The sequence below is a fragment of the Heloderma suspectum genome, chromosome 2 (assembly GCF_057233095.1).
Source record: "Heloderma suspectum isolate Gila_16-S chromosome 2, 16-S_ref, whole genome shotgun sequence".
NCBI lineage: Eukaryota > Metazoa > Chordata > Lepidosauria > Squamata > Helodermatidae > Heloderma > Heloderma suspectum.
This window is the reverse complement of record NC_139459.1, coordinates 371,282,329-371,300,681: the sequence shown is the minus strand read 5'-3', so window position 1 is coordinate 371,300,681 and position 18,353 is coordinate 371,282,329. Positions and strand designations below refer to the sequence as shown.

Sequence of the window (18,353 nt, the reverse complement as noted above, 5' to 3'; positions counted from 1 at the left end):
AGTATATAAATGTGAATGATGATGATTATGATGCAGCTAAGGGAGAAAATCCTACAAGTGAGTCCTCTCTCCCCCCTGCCCCAGCCAGTAACAATACAAGAATAATAAACTATATTATATTATATAAACATGACTGCTGCCTGAGGGAGACAACGATTCGCTCTGTCTAATGGTAGGGCTGGCCCTGTACATCTGTGTATTTTTAGCCTCTGTTCCTGAAATGTCTCTTGTTTTTTTTACTCTACAAGGAGGATCCTGCTACACCAGTCTCAAAACACCATGCCCTGCCGTTGTCACGTCAGCCTCCTCTAGGGACTCACAGGAGACAAGAAAGTTGTTTAACAATCCAGGCGTCATCATTTGCTGCAGGAACTGGGAGGGCCCCTTCTCAGTGCTTGGATACGACTGTTTTTTGCCAGAAACAAAATGGCGGCCGAACAGACGCCCAAAGCTGGATTTGGCCTCCAGTTCCAGGCAGCCTTGGAGAAGTGGATGCAGCCGGGGCTCAAAATTCAGGAGCAAGGCCCGGAGCCTCCCAAACCAGGGGGGGAACTGGGGGGAGAAGGAAAGCCCTCACGGACATGCCAAACTGTGAGGCTGAGGGGACTGAGTCAAAGGACAGTGGCACAGCAGGTTAAACAGGAATCGGGTGAAGTGTTACTTCAACAGTGGGAAACTCAGTGGCAGGAGTTCTTGAAGATGGTGGAGTCCCAGCAGTCCAAATGGGGAACGCCACAGTTGCTGGAGGAGCCCTCGCCATGGGACGACGCCAAGGCCTTCCTCGCCTCCTTTGAGCAAGTGGCCAAAGCCTGCCGGTGGCCCAAGGAAGAGTGGGTGGCCCGGCTCCGGCCTGCCCTCCAAGGGGAAGCCGAGCAGGCCTTTAGCAGGCTGGAAGCTGGAGACAGAGAGGATTATGGGAAAGTGAAGGTGGCCATCTTGGAAGAGGATGCCCTCCGCAGAGAGCAGAAGCGTCAACACTTCAGGCATTTCTGTTACCAGGAGGCTGAGGGGCCCAGGGGGGCTTACAGCCGGCTCCAAGAACTTTGCCAGGGGTGGCTGAAGGTTGAGAGGCACACGAAGGAGCAGATCCTGGAAGCGCTGGTCCTGGAGCAATTCCTGACTGTCCTGCCACCGGAGATCCAGAGCTGGGTCAGGGAAAACAGCCCAGAGACCTGCTCCCAAGCGGTGGCCCTGGCCGAGGACTTCCTGCATCTGCAGGAGGAGGCTCAGAGGCAGGAGCAGCAGGTGAGGTTGTTTCATCCCATTTCAGTGGTGCCTGCTCACCCCCTCATCTCCCTGGGGAAACAGTCCAACTGGAGTAGGCCCTGATGTTCTCTTTGCCTGCTCCAGCCTCCCTCGTTCTACCTTCCTTCCCACCGGGCAGATGAAGACTGTTTAATAGCATATAATATACTGCTTAATATAATATCTCTAAGCTGTTTACCTCCAAAAATATTTAAAATCTCAGGTAAAATACATACATAATACAATATAACACCCAAAAATGTCAGCTTGCAACAACAAAGGTAAGATAAAAAGAAGAATAAAAAGCGAAAGGACGATCAGTTATAAGCCAGGGAAAGCTTGTGTGAGCAAGGAGACGTTTAAACCACACCAAATTTCCTGTCCCCCAAATGGCGTGGGGGAGGGTGTTCCAGAGGGTGGGTGCCACTGCTGAGAAGGCTCTGCTTTTGAGTTATTACATGGCAACATTCTGCTGGTCAAAGAATGACCAGCAAGGCCTCCTCTGAGGATCTTTGAGGTCCCTTGAGCAGGGTTCCCCAACACAGCACCCATGGGCACCTCCATCCCTGCCACCTTCAAAAAAATTGTTTTTAATAAAAACCTTGGAAAATGATAGGGCAGTCTTCTTTCTCTCCCTCCCAGCCTCTAGCCTTGCACTTTCTCTTCCCTCTAGTTTGTTGCCTTGCTGTTTCTCCCTCCCAGCCTCTAGCCTTGCACTTCCCACCCACCTGTTTAGCTGTTTCTCCCCTCCTAGCCTCTAGCCTTGCTCTTTCTCTACCCCTTTGCTTCCTGTTTTCCCCTTCCTCCCAGCCTCTCGCCTCGCCTTTTTCTCTCCCTCCACCTCCTTTGACTACCAGGGCCCCATGACAGCCATTATGTGACCAGGCACATCCTCCATGGGAGCCATTTTGTGGCAGTGCCCATGGTACTTCCTCAAATTCTCAAACGTGTGCCCACGGGTCGAAAAAGGTTGGGGACCCCTGCCCTAGAGAATGGATTAGTGGAGGCGTGTTCTTCCTTTGATGTCCCCCCTTTCCCATCGCCTCCATCTTGAAAGGGGCATTCTCTGCTGTTCCCAGGTGCCGCTACTGTTTGAGCAGGCAGTGGCCGCCCCTCTCTCCGAGGCTGAGCAAGATCCTTCGGGCAACGGGAAGAAGCAGCCATGCAGGAAGGCCGAGCACAAGCGGGACGGTGGAGACGTTGGCTCACTGCGTGAGTGAAATCCTGCATGGACAGGCGCAGGTCCTGGCGACTTGGTGTTTGGATGCTCTGACATTCCCTCCGTTGGCTTTCTAACTGTGGCTCTTCAAGTACTTGAAAGGCTGTCACAGAGAGGAAGGCCAGAATCTCTCCTCAATCATCCCAGAGTGCAGGACACGGAATAATGGGCTCAAGTGACAGGAAGCCAGATTCCGGCTGAACATCAGGAAAATCTTCCTGACTGTTAGAGCAATACGACAATGGAGCCAATGACCCGGGGAGGTGGTGGGCTCTCCCACACTGGAGGCCTTCAAGACGAGGCTGGACAGCCATCTGTCAGGGATGCTCTGACTTGGATTCCTGCACTGAGCAGGGGGTTGGACTCGATGGTCTTGTAGGCCCCTTCCAACCCTATGAAGGAGTCACTCTCTTACTCCATTTTTTCCCCAAGCTCTTAAAGTTAGATTTAAGAAAAGATGTTTTGTACACTGAAGTACTAGTTCCCCTCTACTTGGCACTGGTTAGGCCTCATCTTGAGTACTGTGTCGACTTCTGGGCACCACAATTTAAGAAGGACGCAGACAAACTGGAAGGGGTTCAGAGGAGGGCAGCGATGATCAGGGGACTGGAAACATAGCCCTATGAGGAGAGACTGAAAGAACTGGGCATGTTTAGCCTTGAGAAGAGAAGACCGAGGGGAGATACGATAGCGCTCTTCACATACTTAAAAGGTTGTCACAGAGAGGAAGGCCAGGATCTCTTCTCCATCATCTCAGAGTGCGGGCCGGGACATAGAATAATGGGCTCAAGTTACAGGAAGCCAGATCCCGGCTGAACATCAGGAAAATCCTCCTGACTGTTAGAGCAATACGGCAATGGAGCCAATGACCCAGGGAGGTGGTGGGCTCTCCCACACTGGAGGCCTTCAAGACGAGGCTGGACAGCCATTTGTCAGGGATGCTCTGACTTGGACTCCTGCATTGAGCAGGGTGTTGGACTCGATGGCCTTGTAGGCCCCTTCCAACCCTACTAGTCTATGATTCTGTGATTCTTCCCATCCTCATGTATCCTCATTCGGTGGAGGCCGGTGGCTCTGATTTCTGAAATTCTGGGTTTCAGTCAGAACCAGCCAGGACGCTAAAGGAGCTATCCAAGGTGCTGAACCCAATTTTGGTAGGGCGGCGAATCCATTTGGGGTTTCAGTCAGAACCAGCCAGGACTCTAAAGGAGTTATCCAAGGTGCTCAACCCCACTTCCCAAATGGGTTCAGCACCTTGGATAGCTCCTTTAGAATCCTGGCTGGTTCTGACTGAAACCGAGAGTGGATCACAGCCCCACTGAAATCGGAGCCACCAGCCCACACTGCCCTCATTGCATGCTGCATCCAGGCTATGAAGCTCTCACTGACTGACATTTCTCCTGAGGCTGCCAGGAGCATGGCCTTCCTAGTGGTGGCACCAACTCTGTGCTATGCTGTCCCTGAGGAGGTGTGTCGAGCCCTGACACTGTATACCAAAGGTGTGGAACCTCTTTCAGCCCGAAGGCTTAATTCCATTTCCATTAATTCCATTTCCCGCCTCTTTTCCTTTGGCACCGCCCTTTTTTACCTTCAGCCCCATCTACCACTGGAATAGGCCCCTGACAGCTTCTCCACAATTGAAGTCACCCTCAGGGCTGAAAGAGGTTCAACACCTCCACATTAAGATCTAATCCTCCCCTGTGGATCAGCAGAATAAGTCTCTGCCCTCTTCTGTGTGATAACACTCCTTAAGGTCTTTGAAAAGGGCTATCATGGTCCATGTCTTCTCCAGGCTAAACATCCCCCATTCCTTTAGCCTTTTCTCATTTGTCTTGTTTTCCATATCCCTGGCCATCTTCATTGCCCTCCTCTGAACCCGTCCTAATTTATCTACATCCTGTTTAAACTGTGGCACTCAGAGTGGTACACATACTCCAGCTGAGGCTTGACTAGTGCTTGGAAATGATGGTTCTATCAATACATCCAAAAATTGCATTAGCCATTTTTGCAGCCACATCACACGGCTGACTCAAGTTCAGCTTGTGATTGACTACAGTTTGGAGATCCTTTCCACATATCCTTTTGCCAAGCCTGGTTTCCCCCATCCTATATCTGTGCATTGTTTCCTTCTTCCAAAATGGCTGTGGCTATCTAGGAAAGAGATCTTAGGGTCGTGGTAGAAAACATGTGGGGAGGGGCAAAATACAACTCAGCAAAGGCACTTTTGGGGGGGGCTCAATGAATGAGATTCTATTTTGAATTTTCTTATTTTTCTATAGGTGAAAGGGGGATGTGTGTTAACAAGATGGCGAAATATGTGCTGGAAGACTCGGAAAGAGTGGGATCAGGTGGGACGTCCACTGGGAGACCTGAAGAGAAGGTTTCTCAGTTTAATGAGGAAGAAAACACCTCGGAAATTCAGTTCAGACCAGAGTGGCGTCAGGAAACCCTCCTTGGAAAGAGAGGGGATGGATCCATTTCATGTGTGGGAGAATACATGGAGGTCAGCCACCAAACCGTGCGCACTGGTAAGACACAAAACACCTGCGATATCTGTGGGAGGCTCTTCCGTCAAGGGTCAAACCTCATTAAACATAAGAGAATCCACACAGGAGAAAAACCATTCAGCTGTTTCTATTGCGGGCAGAGATTTAGCTGCGGCTCAAATCTTAACCGTCACCAGAGAATCCACACTGGGGAGAAACCCCACGAGTGCTTGGACTGTGGGAAAAAGTTCATTCAGAAGTCTCACCTTGTTAAACACTGTGCCATCCATGAAAGTGGAACATCTGTGCAAAAAAGACCTGCTGTGAGCTGAAAACGCAGTGATGGGACAAAATGCACTTGAGGAAGAGGGAACAGTACACCGGGGTGTTGGATCTATTTCAGCCTGAGGGCCAAATTCCATTCCAGAGAAGCTCTCCAGGGGGTGGGGGTGCTTTCCAGTGGTGGGGGTGGCTAAAAGCAAATGGGGTGGGGCCAAAGGCAAAGGGGTGTGGTCAAAATGCCAGCATATTTTAGCTTAACCCTGTTACTGCCAGTAACTCAGTCTTAGGAGAAGCATTTCAACCTTTTAGAATGGAGAGAACATTGCTGGGGAACATGGGTGGGAGGGTGCTGTTGCGATCGTGTCCTGCTTGTGGGTTTCCCTCGGGCATGTGGTTGGCCACTGGGTGAACAGAATGCTGGACCAGATGGGCCCTTGCTGTGGTCCAGCAGGACTCTTCTTATGTTCTTAGGGAAAACTGCACAAAATCTAGGAAACCAAATGATTCATGGCTGGAGGAAAGGGGATGGGGCCAGGAGGAAAGGGTCCCCACCTGGGGAACCCCAGGTGGGCCGGATTTGGCCGCTGGGGCTAAGGTTCTGAACCCTGATGTAAATGAATGGATGGAAAATTTCTGATGCATTTAAATACGAGTGCAGGGGAATGGATGTGGTAACTGGGCTAGAGCTCAGTCGCAGAGCACCCGTTTTGCATGCAGAAGGGCCTAGGTTCAATCCTTGGCAACCCCAGTTTTTAGGAAAAGGATCTGATAATGGGAGGGGAGGGGGCAGACCTCTCTCTTCCTGAGATCCTGGATGGCTGATGCTAATCAGAGTAAGCAACACCAGGCTGAATGGACAAACTCTCTGACCTGCTATAAGGCAGCTTCCTGTGTGTTTTGGCTGTGGGTTTGGCAACAGGCGATGGTTCTTTCTGGATATTCAGAGACCATGAACACACCAGTGAGCGAAGGAAAGACGTTTATTTAGCTAAAGTAGGCTAATAAAGCAAGAAAAACATTCAGAGCATAAAGCATACGTTCCTTCATCTACTGGGAACCCTGACATCTTCTCGGGATAAGATCAGCAGCAAACATAACCCCGTGACAGCCTGGCCCACAACACCTGTTCAGGATTGGCCTGTAGAGAGGTTCTGAACTGGGAGGGTCCAGGGGAGCAATCCTGTGGCCGCTAGCCACGGTCTAGAGGGCCATAGGATTCTTCAGTTTCTGGGAACCAAGGTCAGAGCCAGGGCTATGAATGTGGTTCCCGGAAACCGTGCCCCCTGCCCCCTCATAGCCGATGCAGTTCTCTCTGGGCTGGCTACACATCCACGCTCGGAAACGGAGTGCGGAGACAGGGAAAAGGGGAGGGGAGGAGCCCGCGGCAGCCACTTGACCAGGCTTCTGACGCTTCCCACAGCCTCCTTCCCTCCTCCTCCCCGAAGCTGCGGCTGGACAGCCAAAATCGGCCGCCAGCCTTGGATACTCGGCAGCCTCTAATGTTGGAGGCTGCTGACTATCTCAGCGGGGTTGCGGCCCCAGGGAATCATATACTAGCCGCTTGGCCCCTCCCATTCGGGGCAGGGTCCCACGACTTCATACATTCTACGTTCTTGTAGACTGGAAAACCACCAGCTTCAACAATTAGCAGGCAGCCCGCCCAACACGGATAGCTCCCATCTCCACTCTCGGTTGGCCTTGACATTCTGCCAAAGGGTAGGATCCAGTGTTAGTCCTACCTAGAGTAGATCCATCGAAATGAATGGGTTTTAAGTGAGTTGCTACTACCCTAAGCCCCTTTCATCTGAATGGGTCTACTCTAGGTAGGACTAACGTTGGATACTACCCAAAGTCTTTATCTACCAGCTTAACCCTGGGAACTAGCATGGCTGTCTCCACCCCACCCACCTGCCTGCATCAGCTCAACAAACAGGCACAACTGCCCTCTAGGCGTGGGCAAGAGAACTGATGCACCACTAACTCCTCGAAACACAATAGCCTTCCACTTTTCCACCTCACTGTGTTCCTAAGATAGCCTTTCCCAACCTGGTGGTCTCCAGATTTGTTGGACTACCACTCCCAGCATCCCCCAGCCAGCTTTCTCTGGTCAGCCAGAATCTGGAATCAGAGGAGCATCAGATGCTGCCTTATACCAAATCAGAACATTCGTCCGCCTAACCCAGTATTGTTGAAACCGACTGGCAGCGCCTCTCTGGGGTTCCAGGCAGGAGTTTTTCCTGCCCTGCCTGGGGATCGAACCAGGGACTTTCTGCATGCCTCTGCCATTGAGCCACGGCCTCTCCCCATGCCATGGCCCCTCTCCAATGAAGGTTCAGGGTAGATAAAAGCAAAACATACCTTTTCTGCACTGCAATATGGAATTCATTGCTGCAAAATATGATGACGGCCGCTAGAATAGAGGGCGTTTAATTTTTTTAAAGTAATAGACGTATTCATGGAGGGGGCAGTCAGTGACCGTCAGCCAGGGACAAGGCAGCTTGACGGAACCTCCATATTAAGAGCCAGTGTGCCTCTGAACGGAAGATACTGGGACGAGGAACAAGCTGCTCAGGGGGGTATGCTGTGGTGTGCCCGGCACTTCAGCCACGAAGTTTGTAGTGCATAAAGTGGCCCCTGTACTGTAAAATTTGTGGTGGAAAGGTGACGAGAACTGTATCCAATAAACCAATAAACTTCAATGCTCTGTCACTACATGTAGCTGTCCTTGGCATTAAATCATTTGTTATTATTTATTACATTTATATCCTGCCTTCTGTCCTCCAAGGAACTCAAGGCGGCGTACATAATCCTCCTCATCCATTTTATCCTCACAACAACAACCCTGTGAGGTGGGTTGGGCTGAGAGTCTGCGACTGGCCCAAAGTCACCCAGTGAGCTTCCATGGCCGACTGGGGACTAGAACCCGGATCTCCCGGCTCCCAGTCCAGCACTCTCGCCACTACACCACACTGGCTCTCATAATGAATCATAATAATCCCAGAACTAAAGGCTATAGTGAAGCTTGCAGCATATTGGTATTTTCATTATTCTTCTAGTTGTCTCTGTGTCGAAATTTGGTGGGTAAGTCCTGGTGAAATTTCAGAAGCCAGGGAGGAGTGGGGTTAAGCGGAATTTGCAGGTGCCAGGGGGTAGGGACATAGGGATGGGCGACCCAGGGTGCTAGGGATGGGTGAATGAGCAATGCTCGAGATCTCTAGGATTCTGCAAGCATCGTCTTGCTGCTCGTCTCATGCTCAGCTCCCATTTGCATAGCAACAACAGCAGCTTTTTACTTGTCTGGAAAGCAGCGAGGTGGCTGTATGGATTATTATTATTAATTACATTTCTATAATGCCTAATAGCCAAAGCTCTCTGGGTGGTTTACAAAGATTAAAAACATTAAAAAAAAAAACAGTATACAGAGATTAAAAGCCATTTACAAAAAAAAACACATGAACCGACAATACACACAAGAGAACATATATCTAAAGCAACTTAAAACAAGCAATCACAAGCAAACAACCATAACCCTAAGACAATCCAGGATCGATTAAAACTTATCATATGCTGCCAAATGCCTGGGAGAAGAGAAAGGTCTTAACCTGGCGCTGAAAAGATAACAATGTTGGAGCCAAGTGGGCCTTGTCAGAGAATTGGGGGGCCACCACCGAGAAGGCCCTCTCCCTTGTTGCCATCTTCCGAGCTTCCCTTGGAGTAGGCTGCCAGAGGAGGGCATTCGATGTTGAGCGTAGTGTATGGGTAGGTTCGTGTCGGGAGAGGCGCTCCGTCAGGTATTGCGGTCCCAAGCTGCATAAGGATTGGATTTCCCTAGGAAAGGAGTTTTGTTAGTATTGGGGTTACTGGCCCCATGCCAAGTGGAGGCTAATAGCCACCCCCCCCCAATGGATTCTGGAGCAGGGTCTTGTCAGCAGCTCTTTGCTGTTGGAAGGGGTGTGCTTCTTGGAGGCCCCACTGGCTGAGAATCCTGCTGCACTGGCAGATTGGAGCACTGTTGTCACCACACAGCTCACTGGGACGCCTCCACTGTGGGCGAGAGCAGAGGCTGACACCATCTCAACAGCACCAGATGCTCTGACAATTCCTCCACCAGTGAATCCGAACAACAGTGGGGCACCAAAGATGAAAGCTAGCTATTGAAACCAGCAAAGGATTGCTTAGCCAAGTACATCTTTAGCAGGCACTGAAACACCATCCTTGGCAGAACTTGCTGTACTGCAGCGGGGTGGAGAGTTCCAAAGGCAGGGTGCCACAACCAAAAAGGCCCTCTACCCTGGTTGCTGTCAAATGTAACTGAATTCATCATCCACGATAGACCACAAAAAGTCTCACTGAGCTATGCACTGAAATCAGCAGAAGCTTGTTTAAGCAAGTACATTTTTAGCAGGCACCAAAACACCATCCGGGGTGGTGCCTTTAGTACTGCAGTGGGGTGGAGTGTTCCAAAGGTGGGGTGCCACAACTGAAAAGGCCCTGTCCCCTGGTTGCCATCAAATGTACACGTACCGGTGATGGAACAAAAAGGAGGCCCTGATCTCTAGATCTGGGAGATCCTGGATTCCCACATAACAACCTTCTTAAGCAATTGTATACAGCTGCAAGGTCATGTATAGCGTGTAACTGAAGTTTCCAAAGCAACCAACTAAAGAGCAGTGGATTGATAAAATGTGGGAGACTATGAGTGTGTACAACCTTACTCAACAAGTGCCGTGAGCAAGGAATTCTAACTCAAAGAATGACATGGCCCATGGTTTCCATTTATTTCCTGTGCTGAAACTTTTGATAAAATTCCAACCAAGTTCAGTTGCCTATATTTTTTCTGATTAATACACACACACACACAAAATGACATACACTCAAACAAGTTCTTTTCATATGTTGCACAACTTGTATTTTTTACTTTCATTAGGTATTGAGCTCCTACTTAGGCCATTTTACTGTAGATATTCGATAAACACATCAGTTATAGACCAAGATTTAGATGTAGTGAATTCCTTTGGTTCTTTAGTGATTTTGCTTTATTATTATGTATGTTCTTCTTTTTGTTGCCTTGCTATTGCTATTTTGTTGCCTTGCTAATCTTATTTCGAAATAAAATAAAATTTAGTGATATGGGAGAAAGAGCTCCTGGTGTATCTCTCTTGTGGGCAAAGAACGGAGAGTTGGTCCTCATGTTCTACTCTGGAGCTTCCTAAGAAGCGTCTGGTTGGCCACAGTGGGAAACAGGGTGCTGGACTGAATGGACCTTTGGTCTGATCCAGTAGCGCTCTCCTTACATTCTTGCGTTCCTTTGCCTAGCAGCACAAACTTGACTGTGCTCCTTGTTCCTAACAGGTTACTGGCAGGAGGGCGAGAACAAAACAGCCGAGAATCACGGGGACGTTTCTGAGCCATTAGAATCAGTCCGAATCATTCCAGGAGCGGCAACAGACAACTTTCCTCAGGATGACAAACGGGGAGGAGAAACCTCCAGGAATCAGTGGAGAAAGTGGCAGGAAAGTCGCACCCCAAGGACAAGGACGGGTATATCTATTTCCTGTGGGGCAGAGGAGAATCTGCTCAGTGAAGCACTACTGGGACAGAAACACAAAGCATTCCCTGCATCTGAGAAAGCCATCAAGCTCAGCTCAGGCTGGTGCAGACAGGAGAGGCCGCACCCAGGGGAGGTGCCCTATCAGTGCGCTGAGTGCGGGAAAAGCTTCATTCACCAGAGAAGCCTCCACACCCACCAGAGACTCCACACCGGGGAGAAGCTGTACGAATGTTCTGAGTGCGCCAAGAAATTCCTCAGCAAGTCGAAGCTCGCGCGGCACCAGAGACTCCACACCGGCGAGAAGCCGTACAGGTGTTCGTACTGCTGGAGGAGTTTCAGCCAAAGCTACAACCGGACAGAACACGAGCGAAGCCACTCGGGGGAGAAGCGGAAGAGCTTTGATGGTCGCTCCCGCATTGCTGCGCCTGAAGGAACTTGTAAAGGAGTGAAGCCATATAAACATTCCTATTGGGGGAACTGTCTCCCTTCAAGCTCTATGGAGACGTAAAAGAATCCATGCGGGAGAGAACTCGCAATAAAGTGGGAAAGCCTCCATTTTGAAGCTGAGGAAGGAGGGCCTCCATTTTGAAGCTCTCCCTAATTCTATGATTGGCTGAGGAGCAGTCGTGTCGTAGATGGGTGGAGCAATTAGGAAGCATCTCTGGTTGCTTACTGGCTGAGCTGCTCAGATCCTGGGGGCGGGAGGTGAAGGCAGGAAGTAGGGCCTGGAGGAGGAGGAGGAGGAGGAGGAAGAGGAGAAGTACAGACCTAAGAAAGCCAAAGGAAACATGGGGAACTAGGAAGGAGATTTGCCACGAGGGCTCTAGAGGAATAACGGTCAGAGGAGAAGGCCAGAGACAGGAGTGGGGAGAAAAACCTGAGATACAAAATGGGGAGAGAGGAGAGCAGCACATGGACGGGAGGTAGAGTGGTGAAGAAGGCTGATGTTCACATACTGGTTTGAAATAACCAGTCCTTTGAGTTTCTATCAGAAGTCACTTCACATGGGAATGCTAAAAGAAGAAACATTACAGTCGCTTGGCCACTCTGAATATCTATTTCTAGCCTTCTAACTAGCAAGGTCAGAGTGTGTTTTTGCTGGTAATGGAATTATTAATTAATTGTTTGATACTGATGTTTTATAATGTACTTATGAAATTGCTCTGACTTTTCTTTATATGGATAGGAATTTTTTTTCCCCATAATGCTTTGTTGTGAACCGCTTTGAACATATGGTATGGAAAAGTCGTATACAAATGAAGTGAATGATATAAAATACACAATGGTAACCTCTTTGTCCCCCAGTGCATTGAGACGATCACATCCCTCCCCTCCCCAGCCACCAGGTTGCCTATGGAAGCCCCAGCCATGGCTTGTCGTGTTGTCCAAACCCAACAGCCTTAGCCAGCATGGCCAATGGTGAGTGAGGATGGGATTTGCAATTCAACAACACTCGGAGGCCCACTCATTTCCCATTCCTGCTGTACAAGATCTTAAAGAAGGGCAGCCTGACAACCCTTTTTGTATTTTATTCTTTAAAAAGAACCAAGAACAACCAATACTGTCATACATTTCAGCTGAACCAAGGAGCTGGCAAACATATCTGTTCTGATGTGAAGTAAGATACTCAACTTCGACCATTCTTTCAAAGAGTTTTACTGTTTAGTCGTTAGTGGCGAATTCTTTCAAAGTATTTTATTGGTTAGTTCCCACAGTGCTTCCTCTCATGTTTCTAAGACTTGATTGACCACAAAAGCTGGTGCTACAGTGGGAACATATCTATAGGTTATCCCCTTTGTGAGTTCTTTAATGTAAAGTGAGGCTGCTGCTCAGATTAAAGCTCCTTCCACACCCCACACTTTTATATGTGGTTTCTCCAGTGCAAAATAAGGCTGCTGCTATAAGTTAAGCTTTTCCTGCACACTAAGCATTTATATGGTTTCTCCCCTGTGTGGGTTTCTTTGATGTGAAATAAAGACAAGATCAGTGAACTCACGCACACAAGCAGGTAATACCTGCACATTTGTCACAGAGCTCCCTGCTCATTTGGGCTTGAAAACTCAGTTGGAATGCCGTCATGGAGGAAAAACCCATGGCCAGGCTGACGCCAAGGGTAGGCCTGGTTGGGCACCTGCCAGGGGCCCACAGCCCAGCAGGGGCCCACTGACAAGAGCCCCCTGGAGTTGATCCTCCTCCTCTTCACCATGGCAACCAGCTTGTTCACCTGCCTCTAGCTCTGGCCTAGACAATGGTGGTGGTGAGGAGGAGGAGCAGAAATGCCACGGCCTACTTGCTCCATGGCTCTCTGCCTGCCAAGCAGCAAGTAGGTGGCATGAGGAGAAAGAAGATCCAGAGCAATGGCAGCTGGTGAGAAGGTGGACTCACTGAGGGCCAGGGCTCAGTGACCCTTGGTCACCTTGGACCATTGGCCAAGGGCCCTCAAAAACCTGGAGCCGGCACTGGGAAAACCAATGGGGTTTCTTGCAAGTATCTCCCGACACACAGAAGCAAAACCAAAAGTCAAAGCACCATCCAAGACTGCCGCAGGTTCTCCATGGTCAAACCAGGAGAAGCTTTGGTCAGACACCCTTTCAGCCAGCTAATGGAACATGTGCAGGGGGCTGGCAGCGAGGTATTGGGGCCAGGGCTCACAGGGAGGTGGCCCTGGCACTTTTTTTATTAGCAGGGACCCTGACTTCACCTGCCACCCCCACCCCACCCCACCCCACCCCACCCCACCCCTCTCCCCTCAGGCTTCCTTGTTCCCTCTGAGCTTAGCTACAATCCTCACAGTAGCGTGTGTGTGTGTTAATTTTCCCAGCCACGCTCCATTGTTCCCAATGATAATGCAACGTAATCTGGGTTGGCTTGACCTTGAATGGGCAATGAAGCCCATTAGCTAGCCATGGAGGAAGGCAAACCCTATCCCCCATGATAAGCACTGAAATGCAGCAAGCTGGTGGAGGAGGGATGGATTGCTCTGTTTGCAGCGGTGTAGTGGCGCCAGGGCTCAGAGGGTTGTATTATGGAGACCTGGTTGGCTGAGGCTGCTGCTCCCACTCTTGCAGCCATGTGCCCAGCCGGATTTTCGTACACACAGCAGCCGAGGCCTGGGAATCGGGGAGGGGGAGTGGCTGTTATGTACCGGGAGTCTTTGGTCTTCACTAGACTCCCTCTCCGGGAGACCAAGGTTGCTGAGTGCATGTACTGGGGATTCTGCTTGTGTACTGCCCACCCTGCTGCACGACCGACTCCCTGGCCGAGGTGCTTGAGGTGGTCTCTGATGTTGCGTGTGCAATCCCCTAACTTATTGGTGTTGGGGGACTTCAATGTACATTCAGAGGCTGTCCTCACGGGCGCACCTCAGGACTTCATGGAGACCATGGCTTCCTGGGAGCTGCACCCTATTCCAGCTGGGCCACCCATGTAGCCAGTCATGCGCTAGACCTGGGGATGGTGGAGAATTCCGCCACGGACTCCAGGGGGGGGATTCTTAGAACCTGGCCCCTGCAGAGTCCATGGCGGAACGGACCACCCCACCCCACCACCCCGTGAAGTCCAACCCGGCCGGATCCTACCTGGCACCGCCGGGTCCCGCTGGGTCCATCCGCGGCCGGTCTTCGGAAGCGAATGGCGTCCTGCCTAGTGGACGCCATTTGCGTCCCTTCCCCTTCCCCTAATAAGCTACATAAATCTTTACGTAGCCTATCACGGTAAAGACCAGAGACGCAAATGGCGTCTGCTAGGCTGGACGCCATTTGCGTCCGAAGACTGGCTGCAGCCAGAAGTCCGGCTGCGGCCGGCAGCTCCGCAGAGTTGCCGCGGAGCGGAGCCGGCCAAGGAGGATTCTAGGGGGGTGGACTGGATCACCTCCCCCACCCCAGAGCCTCCAGCGGACTCCAGGTAAGGGCGTTTCATACACCCCTAGCTAGACCTTGTGTTTGTTTCTGGAGAAGCGGGGAGTGATCTGGAAGTTGGGGGTATATCCACCACCCCCTTGTCATGGTCAGATCACTATCTAGTGACGTTGGACTTCTTGGTTCCACAACTCCTCTGCAGGGGTGGAGGACCCATTAAAATGGGCCGCCCCAGGTGTCTTATGGATCCGAATGGATTCCTGAACAAGCTTGGGGATTCTCTGGAGCATGCAAACGACCACTTTCAGAGTCAGTTGAGACTCTGGTGGGTGGGTGGAATGCCGCAATCACTGGGGCGTTAGATTGGGTGGCTCCAAAACGCCCTCTTGCCCTGAACAGGGTTTGAAATGAACCATGGTTGAATCCGTGGTTGCGAGCTCTGAAACAGGAGGTAAGATGGTTAGAGCGCTGGTGGTGGAAGTCTCGCTCCGAAGATGATCGGACACAGGCTAGAGCTGTATCTTCAGTCTATCACGTGGCGGTGAAGGCAGCAAAAAAGGAATATTATGCTGCCTGTATCACGTCCGCAGAGTGCTGTCCCAGAAGGCTGTTCCAAGTGGTCCGGAGCCAGGTCAGTCCAGTTGCTCTGGAACTGCTGGAGCATTCTAAGGCCTCCTCTGAGGCCTTGGCAAGGCACTTTGCAGATCGGATCAGGAGTTTTATTCCATGCACCGTGGATACAGTTAGCAAGCAAGAGGCGGCCTGTGGCAAACCGGTTTTGCAGGATTGGTTCCAGCTTCTTCCTTCTGATGAAGTGGACAAGGTGCTTTAATCTGTAAAGCCGACCACCTGCGTACGTGATCCTTGCCCATCGTTGCTCATTATGGGCTGCAGAGAGAGGCTGGGTGAGGGGATCAGGGCGGTGGTGAACACCTCCCTTGAGGAGGGAGTGATGCCATCAGCCCTCAAGGAGGCAGTGATAAGACCGCTCTTAAAGAAGCCCTCCTTGGATCCCCAAGTCTTGAACAACTTTCACCCAGTCTCGAATCTGCCATTTTGGGGCAAGATAATTGAGCGGGTGGTGGTGATGCAGTTGAAAGCACACTTGGAAGAAGCAGATTATCTAGATCCATTTCAGTCGGGCTTCAGGCCTGGGCATGGGACAGAAATGGCCTTGGTCACCTTGGTGGATGATATGAGGAGGCTCTGGATAGGGGCGAATGCTCCTTCCTTGTTCTCCGTGACCTCTCAGTGGCTTTTGATACCGTTGACCATGGTATCCTCCTGGACCGCCTGGAGGAGTTGGGTATTGGAGACACTATTACGATGGTTCCGGTCCTTTCTCTTCGGCAGGTTCCAGAGGATAGCGCTGGGAGAGGAGGTTTCGGACCTGTGGCCACTCACTTGTGGGGTGCCACAGGGTTCCATCCTCTCTTCGATGCTATTTAACACCTATGTGAAACTGCTGGGTGCTATCATCGGGAGGTTTGGGGTGCGGTGTCATCAATATGTGGATGACACGCAGCTCTACCTCTCGTTCAAATCTTCACCAAGGTTGGCCGTAGAATCCCTGTCCAAATGTCTGGAGATGGTAAGTGGCTGGATGGGAAGGAATAAGCTGAAGCTGAACCCTGACAAGACCGAGGTACTTTTGGTGGGAGACAAGAGGAGGTTGAGGGATGTTGACCTGATGTTGAATGGGGTACGGCTACCCTTGAAAGACCAGGTCCGCAGACTGGGGGTCATTTTAGACTCCCAGCTGTCCATGGAGGCTCAGGTGTCAGCTGTGAGCTGGACAGCGCTGTACCAACTCCATCTAATACGGCAGCTGCGCCCCTACCTTGCTGACCATCTTCTCCCATTGTAGTACATGACCTGGTGTCCTCTCGTTTAGATTACTGTAATGCGCTCTACGTGGGGTTTAGGGATGTCAGAGAATTCCACGACGGATCTCGGTGAGGCCGAATGCCAGTGCAATCGGCCCCCCGAAATACGTCGCGGAACGAAGCCCCCCTCACGAAAGGCGCGTGGGACGAAGTCCCCGCCGCCCCCACCCCCTGAAAGGCCGTCCTGCGACAGCCATTCGCTTCCTCCTCTTCATAGCCGTAATAGGCTACGTAAATACTTACGTGGCCTATCACAGCTAACGCAGGGACGCCATTTGCATCCCTGCAGAGGCTGTGATAGGCTACGTATTTACGTAGGCTATCACGGCAGGGGGGCGGAAAACTCCAGCGTACGCAAATGGCGGCAGCTACCACCATTTGCTTACGCTGGTCCCCCCCCCCCCCCCCCCCGGTGATAGGCTACGCAAGTATTTATGTAGCCTATCATGGCAGGGGGGAAAAAACCCAGCGTACGCAAATGGCGGCGGCTACCACCATTTGCGTATGCTGGGGTTTTTCCCCCTGCCATGATAGGCTACGTAAATATTTACGTAGCCTATCATGGCTCAATACAGGGACGCAAATGGCGGTGGCTACGACAGCTGCCATTTGCGTCCCTGCAGGGCTGCCCAGTGGCCGGATGTCTGGCTGCGGGCGGTCGGAGCTGGCCGGCGGCTCCGCGGCTTGGCCATGGAGCGGAGCCGGCCAGGCAGGATTCCGGGGGGAGGAACGGAACGCCTCCCCCCCCCCGTTGAGGATTCCGGGGAGAGGGACGGAGCGCCTCCCCCCCACCACGGATGCCCCTGCATGGAGCCAGGTAAAGGGGTTACCCTTGAAGATGGTTCTGAAGCTGCAGCTGATGCAGAACATGGTGGCTCACCTGATTAAAGGCAGTTACCTGTGTGATCACATCACGCCGGTGCTGAAGGAGTTGCACTGGTTACCAGTTGTTTTCCGGGCCAAATTCAAGGTGTTGGTTTTGACCTTTAAAGCCCTATATGGTTCCGCCCAGCCTATCTGAAGGAGCGCCTCCAGGAACACCAGACAGGCTGCTCAACAAGATCAGCCTCAGATGGCCTTCTCTCTGTCCCATCACCCAGGACAGCTAGGCTGGTGAGGACGACAGAGGGCCCTCTCTGTGGTGGCCCCCACTCTGTGGAACTCCCTCCCTAGGGAACTCCACCATGCCCCCTCTTTAATGAGCTTCCGCCACGCATTGAAAACTTGGTTGTTCAGTCAGGCATTTGGGGTGGGTTAGGGCATTTTTAGAAATATGATGTTTTAATGTTTAATTTTACTGTTTTAGACTGTTTGTACTGCTGTACATTGCCCAGAGTGGCTGGGTAACCGGCCAGATGGGCGATTAAGAAATTTAATAATAAATATCCATTGATAGCCTTTTCCTCCAGGAATTTGTCCAACCCCCTTTTAAAGCCATCCAAGTTGGTGGTCATCATTACCTCTTGTGGTAGTGAATTCCATAGTTTAACTCTACGCTGCGTGAAGAAGCCCTTCCTTGTATTAGTCCTGAATCTCCCACCAATCAGCTTCATCGGATGATCCCTTTGGGTTCTAGGATTATGGGAGAGAAAAATGTCTCCACATTTTCCACACTATGTATAATTTTGTTCACCATGCATTTCCTTGCTCACTTCATTTTTTCTGCACTCTGTTGTAACTTTTTAAAACCACAGCACCAACGTCTGTAATTATGGTGACTATAGCTATTAAGGACCCAATCCTATACATGCTGGGAGTTGTAGGACTTTTTTCTGTCTATACATAGGATTGCATCCTAAAATACTTAGTATATGTAATTCTCACTGT

The 18,353-nt window shown here is 50.9% G+C and overlaps 1 protein-coding gene across 1 annotated transcript in view; it reads left to right on the top strand.

Moving 5' to 3' along the window:
- Positions 1–18,353, top strand: part of LOC146356070 (uncharacterized) — a 69,340-nt gene that overhangs the window by 1,648 nt on the left and 49,339 nt on the right. Inside the window, exons 2-7 of the mRNA XM_084830011.1 lie at positions 249–1,245; positions 2,325–2,457; positions 4,744–4,992; positions 10,585–11,287; positions 12,848–12,896; positions 13,218–13,415. Of these exons, the coding sequence (XP_084686137.1) occupies positions 427–1,245; positions 2,325–2,457; positions 4,744–4,992; positions 10,585–11,287; positions 12,848–12,896; positions 13,218–13,415 (2,151 nt within the window). The 5' untranslated portion in view covers positions 249–426. The remainder of the gene's footprint in view (positions 1–248; positions 1,246–2,324; positions 2,458–4,743; positions 4,993–10,584; positions 11,288–12,847; positions 12,897–13,217; positions 13,416–18,353) is intronic.